General features: G+C 52.5%; 1 protein-coding gene across 2 annotated transcripts; it reads left to right on the forward strand.

Annotated features, from left to right (window-relative positions):
- Positions 1-287: 287 nt before the first annotated feature.
- Positions 288-11,077, forward strand: PPT2 (palmitoyl-protein thioesterase 2). Of its 2 annotated transcripts, none has more exons than XM_069746387.1 (9): positions 288-1,325; positions 5,339-5,509; positions 5,942-6,098; positions 6,819-6,914; positions 8,768-8,875; positions 9,005-9,088; positions 9,240-9,324; positions 9,417-9,471; positions 9,797-11,077. In XM_069746387.1, exons 1-9 carry the CDS (start codon positions 1,311-1,313, stop codon positions 9,938-9,940), a joined length of 915 nt encoding a protein of 304 aa, XP_069602488.1. In that variant the 5' UTR covers positions 288-1,310; the 3' UTR covers positions 9,941-11,077. The 2 variants fall into 2 exon arrangements, with proteins under 2 accessions (XP_069602488.1, XP_069602489.1); XM_069746388.1 differs by having other exon boundaries at positions 439-1,110.
- The last annotated feature ends 2,067 nt before the right edge of the window (positions 11,078-13,144 follow it).

Consider the following 13,144-nt stretch of genomic DNA (forward strand, 5'->3'; position numbering starts at 1 on the left):
AAGAGACTGCACAGAGGGGGCAGGGAAGAGACTGCACAGAGGGGGCAGGAAGAGACTGCACAGAGGGGGCAGGGGAGAGACTGCACAGAGGGGGCAGGAAGAGACTGCACAGAGGGGGCAGGGAAGAGACTGCACAGAGGGGGCAGGGGAGAGACAGTGACCAGAGAGAGACTGCACAGAGGGGGCAGGGAAGAGACTGCACAGAGGGGGCAGGGGAGAGACTGCACAGAGGGGGCAGGAAGAGACTGCACAGAGGGGGCAGGGGAGAGACTGCACAGAGGGGGCAGGGGAGAGACTGCACAGAGGGGGCAGGGGAGAGACTGCACAGAGGGGGCAGGGAAGAGACTGCACAGAGGGGGCAGGGGAGAGACTGCACAGAGGGGGCAGGGGAGAGACTGCACAGAGGGGGCAGGAAGAGACTGCACAGAGGGGGCAGGGGAGAGACTGCACAGAGGGGGCAGGGGAGAGACTGCACAGAGGGGGCAGGGGAGAGACTGCACAGAGGGGGCAGGAAGAGACTGCACAGAGGGGGCAGGGGAGAGACTGCACAGAGGGGGCAGGAAGAGACTGCACAGAGGGGGCAGGGGAGAGACTGCACAGAGAGGGCAGGGAAGAGACAGTGACCAGAGAGCGCAGGGGAGAGACAGACACTGACCAGAGAGAGACTGCACAGAGAGGGCAGGGGAGAGACAGACACTGACCAGAGAGAGCAGGGGAGAGACAGACACTGGCCAGAGAGAGACTGCACAGAGAGGGCAGGGAAGAGACAGTGACGAGATACAGACACTGACCAGAGTGAGAACACAAGAGGGACAGTCTCACTAGAGCGACTGCAGGGACTAATAAGTGAGTGCTTAGTGCACTGCTGGAGAGAGACATCCTAAATGGTGACCTCCTCCCAGAGGTTAGAGAAGAGACTGCTGGGAATGTGTGCAATTATGACAGAATAGGACAAGGAGTGAAGAGAGTGCTGTGCTGGAGAGACATCCTGTAACGGGACCGCATGGTGACAGCCACAAGACTGCCAGTGCTGCGGAGAGAGAGGTATAGACCCTGTGTGAGTGCCCCGGGTGCTCCCATAGAGAGAGCTCCTATACCTGAGACCATAAGGTAAGAGACCGTCACATAACCTGAGACTGCAGGCAGGGACAGAGCTCAGCTAGAGACCTTCCATACTGGACTCCTGGGTGACAGGTCAGAGACTGTCAGGGAAGCCTCTATGTAGCGACCAGGTGTCCGGATACCACAATGAGACGTCCAGAGAGAAGAAATTAGTGCGAGAGAGAGAGCGCACAGGTCCCAGGAGGAGAATGAGACGCCAGAGAGTAAGATGAGAGCGCTCGCCCCGTCTGTCCATCTATCACTTCCATTTATTCTTCCTCTGATGATTTGGGGGTGTAGTGTAGGATTTATCAGATGATCGATGGGGAGATTAGATTTGTTTCTGAAAGGATGTAGAGGTCAGAAAGCGCAGGGTTAACTCACTATGGTCCTGTCCAGAACTTATGCAGTCGCATGTCAAAGTCCTAATATTATATATCAGTCTGTATCTTTCGGGGCAGCGTGGGTTTATAGGGCACGTGAAGTCTTATGGTGCCCACCTATACCCGGGTTGGGGGGCTCTGCCTGGTGCTGTATCTGTGGGGTTAGTTTGGCCTGGTGGAGCCTCTGGGGCTTTGCCTGGTGCTGTATCTGTGGGGTGGGTTTAGCACGGAGGCTTGGGGGCTTTGCCTGGTGCTGTATCTGTGGGGTTGGTTTAGCGCGGAGTCTTGGGGCTTTGCCTGGTGCTGTATCTGTGGGGTGGGTTTAGCCCGGAGTCTTGGGGGGGCTTTGCCTGGTGCTGTATCTGTGGGTGGGTTTAGCGCGGAGTCTTGGGGGCTTTGCCTGGTGCTGTATCTGTGGGGTGGGTTTAGCGCGGAGTCTTGGGGGCTCTGCCTGGTGCTGTATCTGTGGGGTTGGTTTAGCACGGAGGCTTGGGGGCTTTGCCTGGTGCTGTATCTGTGGGGTTGGTTTAGCGCGGAGTCTTGGGGCTTTGCCTGGTGCTGTATCTGTGGGGTGGGTTTAGCCCGGAGTCTTGGGGGGGCTTTGCCTGGTGCTGTATCTGTGGGTGGGTTTAGCGCGGAGTCTTGGGGGCTTTGCCTGGTGCTGTATCTGTGGGGTGGGTTTAGCGCGGAGTCTTGGGGGCTCTGCCTGGTGCTGTATCTGTGGGGTTGGTTTAGCGCGGAGTCTTGGGGCTTTGCCTGGTGCTGTATCTGTGTGGTGGGTTTAGCGCGGAGGCTTGGGGGCTTTGCCTGGTGCTGTATCTGTGGGGTGGGTTTAGCCCGGAGTCTTGGGGCTTTGCCTGGTGCTGTATCTGTGGGGTGGGTTTAGCGCGGAGTCTTGGGGGCTTTGCCTGGTGCTGTATCTGTGGGGTGGGTTTAGCGCGGAGTCTTGGGGGCTTTGCCTGGTGCTGTATCTGTGGAGTTGGTTTAGCCCGGAGTCTTGGGGCTTTGCCTGGTGCTGTATCTGTGGGGTGGGTTTAGCGCGGAGTCTTGGGGGCTTTGCCTGGTGCTGTATCTGTGGGGTGGGTTTAGCGCGGAGTCTTGGGGGCTTTGCCTGGTGCTGTATCTGTGGAGTTGGTTTAGCGCGGAGTCTTGGGGGCTTTGCCTGGTGCTGTATCTGTGGGGTGGGTTTAGCCCGGAGTCTTGGGGGGGCTTTGCCTGGTGCTGTATCTGTGGGTGGGTTTAGCGCGGAGTCTTGGGGGCTTTGCCTGGTGCTGTATCTGTGGGGTGGGTTTAGCGCGGAGTCTTGGGGGCTCTGCCTGGTGCTGTATCTGTGGGGTTGGTTTAGCGCGGAGTCTTGGGGCTTTGCCTGGTGCTGTATCTGTGTGGTGGGTTTAGCGCGGAGGCTTGGGGGCTTTGCCTGGTGCTGTATCTGTGGGGTGGGTTTAGCCCGGAGTCTTGGGGCTTTGCCTGGTGCTGTATCTGTGGGGTGGGTTAAGCGCGGAGTCTTGGGGGCTTTGCCTGGTGCTGTATCTGTGGGGTGGGTTTAGCGCGGAGTCTTGGGGGCTTTGCCTGGTGCTGTATCTGTGGGGTGGGTTTAGCGCGGAGTCTTGGGGGCTTTGCCTGGTGCTGTATCTGTGGAGTTGGTTTAGCCCGGAGTCTTGGGGCTTTGCCTGGTGCTGTATCTGTGGGGTGGGTTTAGCGCGGAGTCTTGGGGGCTTTGCCTGGTGCTGTATCTGTGGGGTGGGTTTAGCGCGGAGTCTTGGGGGCTTTGCCTGGTGCTGTATCTGTGGAGTTGGTTTAGCGCGGAGTCTTGGGGGCTTTGCCTGGTGCTGTATCTGTGGGGTGGGTTTAGCGCGGAGTCTTGGGGGCTTTGCCTGGTGCTGTATCTGTGGGGTGGGTTTAGCGCGGAGTCTTGGGGGCTTTGCCTGGTGCTGTATCTGTGGGGTGGGTTTAGCGCGGAGTCTTGGGGGCTTTGCCTGGTGCTGTATCTGTGGAGTTGGTTTAGCGCGGAGGCTTGGGGGGGCTTTGCCTGGTGCTGTGTTTGTGGGTTTGGTGTGGCCTGGAGCCTTGGGGGCTTTGGTGCTGTATCTGTGGAGTTGGTTTAGCACGGCGTCTTGGGGGCTTTGGTGCTGTATCTGTGGGTGGGTTTAGTGCGGAGTCTTGGGGGCTCTGCCTGGTGCTGTATCTGTGGGGTTAGTTTGGCCTGGAGCCTCTGGGGCTTTGCCTGGTGCTGTATCTGTGGGGTGGGTTTAGCGCGGAGGCTTGGGGGCTTTGCCTGGTGCTGTATCTGTGGGGTGGGTTTAGCGCGGAGTCTTGGGGGCTTTGCCTGGTGCTGTATCTGTGGGGTGGGTTTAGCGCGGAGTCTTGGGGGCTTTGCCTGGTGCTGTATCTGTGGAGTTGGTTTAGCCCGGAGTCTTGGGGCTTTGCCTGGTGCTGTATCTGTGGGGTGGGTTTAGCGCGGAGTCTTGGGGCTTTGCCTGGTGCTGTATCTGTGGGGTGGGTTTAGCGCGGAGTCTTGGGGGCTTTGCCTGGTGCTGTATCTGTGGAGTTGGTTTAGCGCGGAGTCTTGGGGGCTTTGCCTGGTGCTGTATCTGTGGGGTGGGTTTAGCGCGGAGTCTTGGGGGCTTTGCCTGGTGCTGTATCTGTGGGGTGGGTTTAGCGCGGAGTCCTGGGGGCTTTGCCTGGTGCTGTATCTGTGGGGTGGGTTTAGCGCGGAGTCTTGGGGGCTTTGCCTGGTGCTGTATCTGTGGAGTTGGTTTAGCGCGGAGGCTTGGGGGGGCTTTGCCTGGTGCTGTGTTTGTGGGTTTGGTGTGGCCTGGAGCCTTGGGGGCTTTGGTGCTGTATCTGTGGAGTTGGTTTAGCACGGCGTCTTGGGGGCTTTGGTGCTGTATCTGTGGGTGGGTTTAGTGCGGAGTCTTGGGGGCTTTGCCTGGTGCTGGATCTGTGGGGTTAGCTTGGCCTGGAGTCTCGGGGGCTCTGCTTAGTGCTGTGTTTGTGGGGTTGGTCTGGCCTGGAGCCTCGGGGGCTTTGCCTGGTCCTGTTTTTTTGGGGGGTTGTGTGGCCTGGAGCCTCGGGGGGGCTTTGCCTGGTGCTGTATGTGTGGGGTTAGTTTGGCCCGGCATCTTGGGGGGCTTTGTCTGGTGCTTTATTTGTGGGTTTGGTGTGCCCTGGGCCTCGGGGGCTTTGCCTGGTCCTGTGTTTGTGGGGTTAGTTTGGCCCGGCATCTTGGGGGGCTTTGTCTGGTGCTGTGTTTGTGGGATTGGTGTGCCCTGGGCCTCGGGGGCTTTGCCTGGTGCTGTATCTGTGGGGTTAATTTGGCCCGGAGTCTCGGGAGCTCTGCTTAGTTCTGTGTCTGCGGGGTTGGTGTGACGAAGCCACCGTCACTAGTGACACCTAATGGGTTAATACAGTGGAATTAAAAAGTAGAGAGATGAATGAGTAATGGGTTGATACGGAAACAGGTGACGAGTTTACTCTATTAGCGCAGCCCCCATATTAGTTGGCAAGTAATGTATTAATAATCGAGCTTTTGGGTTTGCTAGGTGGCGGCAGGTTGTGTCTGCAGCTGATGAAGGGTTAACACGAGGGGGTGTGTGGTCACCTGACTTCAAGCTGATAAAATTAGATGTAGCCTGAGGCTGCCAGGAAAACCCAGTGAGAAGTGAGAGCGCCCCCTGTGTGCAGTTGTGAGCGCTGCGCTTACTGGGAGACTGACAGGTGGTGTAGGGAAGTCATTCCTCACATGGCTGGGAGATGCCTCCAGGCCGGTGTCAGCAGCCGTGTGTGACTAATGGTGCCAGCTGTATATATGTGAGCGCCGCCTCGACTCATCGGGTCATGTCTCTTGTTTATAGGTAACTGTAAACATGGCTGAAATGTGCCGCCGGACAGCGCCGATGCTCTTCTTCGTGCCCCTCTTACTGTGGTTAGTGGCCCCCTCGCACGGATACAAACCGGTTATCTTGGTCCATGGCCTTTTCGACAGTTCTGCCAACTTCAAATACCTGGTGGAGTACATCAACAAGGTGAGCGGAGCGGGCAGTGCCCGAGAGACTGCGGGGGCCTGTAACGGGCAGGGAGAAGGGACGGAGAAGGGAGACTGGCACGGCTGGTGTGTGAACCTGGTGCACATGATGATTATATGGGTCGCCGTCTGTGCCGTGCTATCGCGTGGGTCGCCGTCTGTGCCGTGCTATCGCGTGGGTCGCCGTCTGTGCCGTGCTATCGCGTGGGTCGCCGTCTGTGCCGTGCTATCGCGTGGGTCGCCGTCTGTGCCGTGCTATCGCGTGGGTCGCCGTCTGTGCCGTGCTATCGCGTGGGTCGCCGTCTGTGCCGTGCTATCGCGCGGGTCGCCGTCTGTGCCGTGCTATCGCGTGGGATATTATCCAGGCAGCTGCGGAACTGATGGGACGACCGGGGGAATCTTCCATCCTGACTTTCCTTTTCTCCGACCACAGTCTCACCCGGGCACCAATATCTCGGTGCTGGACTTGTTTGACCACAGGGCGAGTCTGCAGCCTCTCTGGAAACAAGTGATGGGATTCCGGGAAGCCATCTACCCCATAATGCAGAATGCTGGCAAGGAAGGGGTGCACCTGCTCTGCTATTCACAAGGTGAGGACTACTCTACCAGCATCCGGCAGCGGCGGACACGTGGCACGTCAGCAATAGCGGCTCGTATGACTATTCATGAGCTGTGCGATACGGCAGAATTGCTCCATAGAGATGATTGCGAGCTCTGTGCCAGAAATGTCACCTATGTCTCCAGCGACTGGCTGAGAGCCACCTGCAGACCGAGCCTCGTTCACGGGGCCACTTTATTTTTTGGCTTCTGTTCACATCACATGCACCTGGGAGACATCCAGTTCTTCAGGGTAATTTCATTCCAAAGTTCCCAGTCATCTGACAGAAGAAGTGGAGACGCCCAGACACACGGACACCATCACTCAGATCTGCATATATTGTGACCGGAAAGTAGGTGTCATCTCCAGGGGCCCCGATTGGTATAGGCAGGAGCCCCATGTATAGTGGACACGGTGACGCCCGTCCCCGGCAGGAGTGCTGCCCAGCCTGGCCCACTGCTTCCACGCCGTCAGCCCCCTTGGACCGTCGGCCTCGTACCCATTTTGCTGAGCACTACAGACATGTTACTGACGGTCGCCCCCTTAGACGGCCAGTCGCCCACCCCCCTTAGATGGTCGGCCGCTGCTGAATCCCACCCCACTACCGATTACATTTCAGTCCATCATCTACTGTTGTTTACGGAGATAAGTGGTGCCGGCATTTGTCGGCCGCTGATTTAATTCCTACCTTCTCGCTCTTTCCTTCTGTCAGGAGGACTGATCTGTCGGGGGATCTTGGAGACTATGCCAGACCACAATGTGGACACGTTCATCTCGTTGTCTTCCCCGCAGATGGGACAGTATGGAGGTGAGGGTTATGCATCCACATCCATTATGCTCTCCTCTATATGATCACGTGGCGCTGACATCTCCTGACATCTTAGGGGGGGTTCGGACAGTTAATGGCACCGCCAGGGTCAGCTTAAAGGGTGTATATGAAATCTACCACTCTTGTCTGTGGGCTGTGTCTGGTGTTGTAGTATTTACTTGGTGCAGTACCAGATACGACCTATGTACAAGGGTGGCGCTGCTTTATTAGTAATCCTCGAGGTCCATCTTTACCACGGTGGTGAGCTAAGACTCGCTGACATGAAGCAGGACGGTTCTGCAGATATTTACCATGTGTCTCTAGAGGATCATCGCTCCATGTCAGGAAATATTATTCCGCTCCTCGCATAGTGATGGCAGAACATATGCATTATTAATATAATATGCTATATATAATAACCAGACCTCCCGCCTCTCATTACCGCCTCTTAACCCCTTCACTATCTTATTGTATAAATATACGAAACGGGGGTGTATGGAGCAGGCAGCAGAGCAGAGGTGGCTCTGTGGATGGTGGGGGGCAGCTGTGTTATACAGCCAGCATCTCCTCAAACAGCAGAGATGACAGCGTCCAGTGTCCCTGCATCCGGAAAAGTCAGATCAGTGAAAATATAAAATTATATAAAGGTTTTTTTCTCAAGGAAAAAAAGTTGATTTTAATCAATAGATCTTGGAATAATAACTTCCACAATTGGATGTGTGTAAATAAAATGTTCCTGTGCTGAGATAATCTTATAAATGTGTCCCTGCTGTGTACTGTGTAGTGGCTGTGTCTGACCGTACAGGGACATGATTTGATCATACCCCAGCTCCTGAGCAGGGGAGGATGCAAAAGAGTATACAGACATTACAGCACGGGATCATAGGGGGGAGCAAAAGAGTATACAGACAGGACAGCACGGGAGCAAAGAGTATACAGACATTACAGCACGGGATCATAGGGGGAAGCAAAAGTGTATGCAGACAGGACAGCATGGGATCACAGGGGGGAGCAAAGAGTATACAGACAGGACAGCATGGGATCATGGGGGAGCAAAAGAGTATACAAACATTACAGCACGGGATCATAGGGGGGAACAAAAGAGTATACAGACAGGACAGCACGGGATCACAGGGGGGAGCAAAAGCGTATACCGACATTACAGCACGGGATCACAAGGGGGAGCAAAAGAGTATACAGACAGGACATCACGGGGGAGTAAAAGTATGCAGACAGGACAGCACGGGATCATAGGGGGAGCAAAAGAGTATGCAGACAGAACAGCATGGGATCACGGGGGAGCAAAAGCGTATACAGACATTACAGCACGGGATCGCGGTGGAAGCAAAAGAGTATGCAGACAGGACATCACGGGGGAGCAAAAGAGTATACAGACATTACAGCACGGGATCACAGGGGGGAGCAAAAGAGTATACAGACAGGACAGCACGGGATCACGGGGGAGCAAAAGAGTATGCAAACAGGACAGTACGGGATCACAGGGGGGAGCAAAAGAGTATACAGAAAGCTCAGCACGGGGGGGGCAAAAGAGTATACAGACAGGACAGCACGGGATCACATGTGGTTCATTCACTGAAGTACTTTTTTCACGATCTTATATTGTAGAGTCAATGGCGTTATTTAGACAACTTGTCCTGCAGAAAAAAAAATCTAAGGCTCAAAATAAAGTATTGCTCTTAGAGGAAGGGGAAGATAAAAAAAGAGTAGTGGAGGAAAGTCTGAGATGTGGTGCAGACGGCTGTACGTGTCACTTTTGGGGTGTTTGTTCCCGTCCAGCTCTGCACATTGGGTTTAGTTGTGGTGCGGTAACGCTGCTACTTCCTATGTTGCAGACACGGATTATCTGCGCTATCTGTTCCCCACCTATGTGAAGGCCAATCTCTACAGATTCTGCTACACGCAGTTCGGGCAGAGCATCTCCATCTGTAATTTCTGGAACGGTAAGTGACGGCAGCGGGTGAGGTGACGGGGGTGACGTGAAAGAATGCTGACGCGCATGTCCATCAGATGGCGCGGACTGATGTGGCCATTGAGTGTTTTTTATTAATGGCGTTTTTTTCCGTTTTCAGATCCCCATCACCACGACATGTACATCAACAACAGCAAGTTCCTGGCGCCTATAAACTCCGAACGGCCGGAGCCAAACACGACAGGTGCTGTGGTGCGAAAATGGCTGCCTCTGTGCCCCCATCCCACCCCCATAAATATCCATGGGGTCCCCAATATTTGTTCGGCAGAGCAATCCTTAATGTCTACCGTACCGTGTGTGTGCATCATGTCAAGAATTAATTTTCTTACTTACAGAATGGAGGAAAAACTTCCTGCGCCTTCGGAAGTTAGTGCTCATCGGCGGTCCCAGTGATGGCGTCATCACCCCCTGGGAGTCCAGGTACAGAGACGGTGGTCTGCAGCGTCCGTGAATCTGTTCCCGCACACGGCGACGCCGTCTCATGTTACGTTTGTTTTTTTTTTCCTTTTCAGCCACTTTGGATTCTACGATGAGAATGAGACGGTGCAGGAGATGAGATGCCAGAAGGTTGGTTCTCCCTGGAAATCTCTTTTGGGGGGGTTTGTTCTCACCATTATACTGCAGGATGCAGCGGACCACCATGATAAATAGGGAGGTAGCACAAGTGCCCAATACTAATTACTCACACTCCCATCATCCATGGGAGGATGGCTGCTTAGTATTACAGGTGCCACAGATAAGGCCATGGTGCGCCACGCCGCCATATCCCGTCCTGCGCCACGCCACCATATCCCGTCCTGTGGACCCAAAGCTCTCTGATACACTGTAACGAGCCCTGCCCCTGTGTGAGCCGCACATTTAGCTCCTCTCATATCTAACGTTCCCCCCTCAGGTCTACACGGACGACAGCTTTGGCCTCCGCACGTTGGATAAGAGAGGAGCCGTCACGGTGTACAATGTGGCCAACGTGGTTCACACAATGTGGCACTCCAACGAGACGGTGTACAAGGAATGCATCGAGAAGTGGCTGACCTAACGCTCCGCACGCCTCCCGTCTGCTCCACCATGGGAACCTTCTCCTCCCTCCTTAATGCAGATGGACCCGGATCCATGACCCTTCCTGCCTCCTCGTCGGCCGCCTCCTGCCATGAACTCTAGACCTCCTGCCATTTTTACCTCCCGCCATCAGTCTCCATTGTGTAACCATAGGAGGAACACGTAGGCTACTTTTATATCCCTCCCCTGACTTTTTTGGAAGGTAGAACGTTTTCTGGTTGTACCCCTTTTTCTAATGGAAAATTTCATTTTTTGGGAGACCATTTGCACAATTTTTGGGGAAGGGTACAAAGTGGGATCCTCTACCCCTGCTCCTCCAATCCACTGCTATTACATTATGGGCGATCAGGGTGCTTTTTACCTTTATGGGGCGAACCTCGTAGTTTTTTGCTAAGCGTCTGCCTGCCCCGTGCGTGGACTTTCTGGTTACACCATAGTCGTCACTTGCATACTGTGTTCCCACCGATCGGATGTATGCATTGTCCAATTTCTTGCTATCACTCCAATGCATCTAAACTGAAGGCTGCTGTTTTGTGTACACAGCACCCATGCAGAAGAGAAGGAGCAACGCATAACATCAGAATGAAACGACATAGTTTGTAGTCTGCAACTGTAGAAACGCATAAATCTGCATAGAAGCTGTATACACAAAACGGTAGTGGATGGTGTTTTAGCTTTTTCTATTAACCAACCAATGCCAAAAAGGTACTACGGCCGCCCTGCTTGTGCACGATTGGGGAGGGGTGGACTCGCAAAATCGCTTTGGCCTCCTCCGCAGGGTTAACCTGGAGCTGAAATATCCCTGTATCTGCTGCAAAAAAGAAGCCGTCATCAATGCAATGTCCATAGAAATCAGGGCAGCAAATATTGTTTTTTATTTTTTACCTTTCTTAGAAGATTGTCGGGTTCTGGACTCCGGATACTCAGGACGATGGTTATTTATGTATTTATAATCCCAAGGCACAAGAGCTGACACTCCTGGACACGAGGGACGGCGTCAGCCCGGTTACGTCAGGAAGTTTACCGCCCCGTTAGACTTGTAATTGTGGTTTTTTTTTTCTGCCTTTTTTTTTATTGCTGTTTGTTGTGTTCAATAAAACATTTGTGGATTTATAAACCTTGTGTGACTGCAGCTAACCGTCACCGTAGATCCGTCCCAGGCAAGGAAATAATAGGAAGGGGGCAAGAAATTGCTGATCTGTGCCTTTATTCCTGATCAGCAGTCTAGAGGCGATACCTGGTATTGCTGCCCAAGTCTATTAATTCAATGAGCTGCAGTACCAGATACAACCAATAGACGTGTGTGGCGCTGTTTCTAGAAGGAGGCGCCTATATTATAATAATTCTGTACAAGTCCTTTACCTGCTTCCTTCCCACTCCCGGTAAAGCTATTGCGTTCTGTCCCAAGACTTATTACACACCGGGGGCCGGCTCTGTTAGCCTACATTCCCACAAGGGGCTTTTTTGGTGCGTTTTTGATGTTGTAGATTTTCTGCACCCATTAAAGGAAACCTGTCACCCCCAAATTCGAAGTTGAGCTAAGCCCACCAGCATCAGCGGCTTATCTACACTATTCTGTGTGTGTGTGTGTGTGTGTATATGTATATATGTGTATATATATATATATATATATATATATATATATATATATATATATATATATATATATATATATATATATATATATACACACACTGGTGGCCCGATTCTAATGCATCGGGTATTCTAGAATATGTATGTATATGGCAGCCACATAGTATATAGCAGAGGCCACGACATATTCTTGAATACCCGATGCGTTAATACAGGCCACGCAGTATATAACAGTGGCCAAGCAGTATATAACACAACCAAAGCATTATATAACACAGCCCAAACAGTATATAACACAGCCCAAACAGTATATAAAACTGGCCACGTAGTATATAGCAGCCATGCAGTATATAACGCAGCCCACCCAGTATATAACATTGCCCACATAGTATATAACACTGCCCACGTAGTATATAGCAGCCATGTAGTATATAACGCAGCTCGCGCAGTATATAACATTGCCCACGTAGTATATAGCAGCCATGTAGTATATAACGCAGCCCACCCAGTATATAACATTGCCCACATAGTATATAACACTGCCCACGTAGTATATAGCAGCCATGTAGTATATAACGCAGCTCGCGCAGTATATAACATTGCCCACATAGTTTATAGCAGCCATGTAGTATATAACGCAGCCCACGCAGTATATAACATTGCCCACATAGTATATAACACTGCCCACGTAGTATATAGCAGCCATGTAGTATATAACGCAGCCCACCCAGTATATAACATTGCCCACATAGTATATAACACTGCCCACGTAGTATATAGCAGCCATGTAGTATATAACGCAGCTCGCGCAGTATATAACATTGCCCACATAGTTTATAGCAGCCATGTAGTATATAACGCAGCCCACCCAGTATATAACATTGCCCACATAGTATATAACACTGCCCACGTAGTATATAGCAGCCATGTAGTATATAACGCAGCTCGCGCAGTATATAACATTGCCCACGTAGTATATAGCAGCCATGTAGTATATAACGCAGCCCACCCAGTATATAACATTGCCCACATAGTATATAACACTGCCCACGTAGTATATAGCAGCCATGTAGTATATAACGCAGCTCGCGCAGTATATAACATTGCCCACGTAGTTTATAGCAGCCATGTAGTATATAACGCAGCCCACGCAGTATATAGCAGCCATGTAGTATATAACGCAGCCCACGCAGTATGTAACACAGCCCACGTAGTATATAGCAATGTGGGCACTATGTGCGTGGTTAAAAAAGACTTAAAATACAAAATAAACATATACTCACCATCCGAAGGCCAATTGAAGTCCTGGCCCTCTGTGCGGTGCACACGGCAGCTTCTGGTCCCAGGGTTGGTATGAGCGCAGGACCTGTGATGACGTTGCAGTCATATGACTGTGACATCATGGAAGGTCCTCGCATAGCATCCTTGGCATCGGAACCCGCCGCTTGCACTGCCGAGCACAGCGCACCACGTCGGAGGGTGAGAAATACGCAGCATCAATAGTAAAAAGTTGATCACACAGGGTTAATAGCTGCGTTAATGGAGTGCGTTACACCGCGGTCCATTAACGCTGCCATTAACCCTGTGTGAG

This window comes from Ranitomeya imitator, chromosome 2 (assembly GCF_032444005.1).
Source record: "Ranitomeya imitator isolate aRanImi1 chromosome 2, aRanImi1.pri, whole genome shotgun sequence".
NCBI classification, from domain to species: Eukaryota; Metazoa; Chordata; class Amphibia; order Anura; family Dendrobatidae; genus Ranitomeya; species Ranitomeya imitator.

Excerpts from the sequence above, each read along its gene's own strand:
- PPT2 (XM_069746387.1), top strand. Across the intron at positions 9,325-9,416 it reads ATCACCCCCTGGGAGTCCAG|CCACTTTGGATTCTACGATG; the intron begins GTACAGAGACGG and ends TTTCCTTTTCAG. Across the intron at positions 9,472-9,796 it reads AGGAGATGAGATGCCAGAAG|GTCTACACGGACGACAGCTT; the intron begins GTTGGTTCTCCC and ends TTCCCCCCTCAG.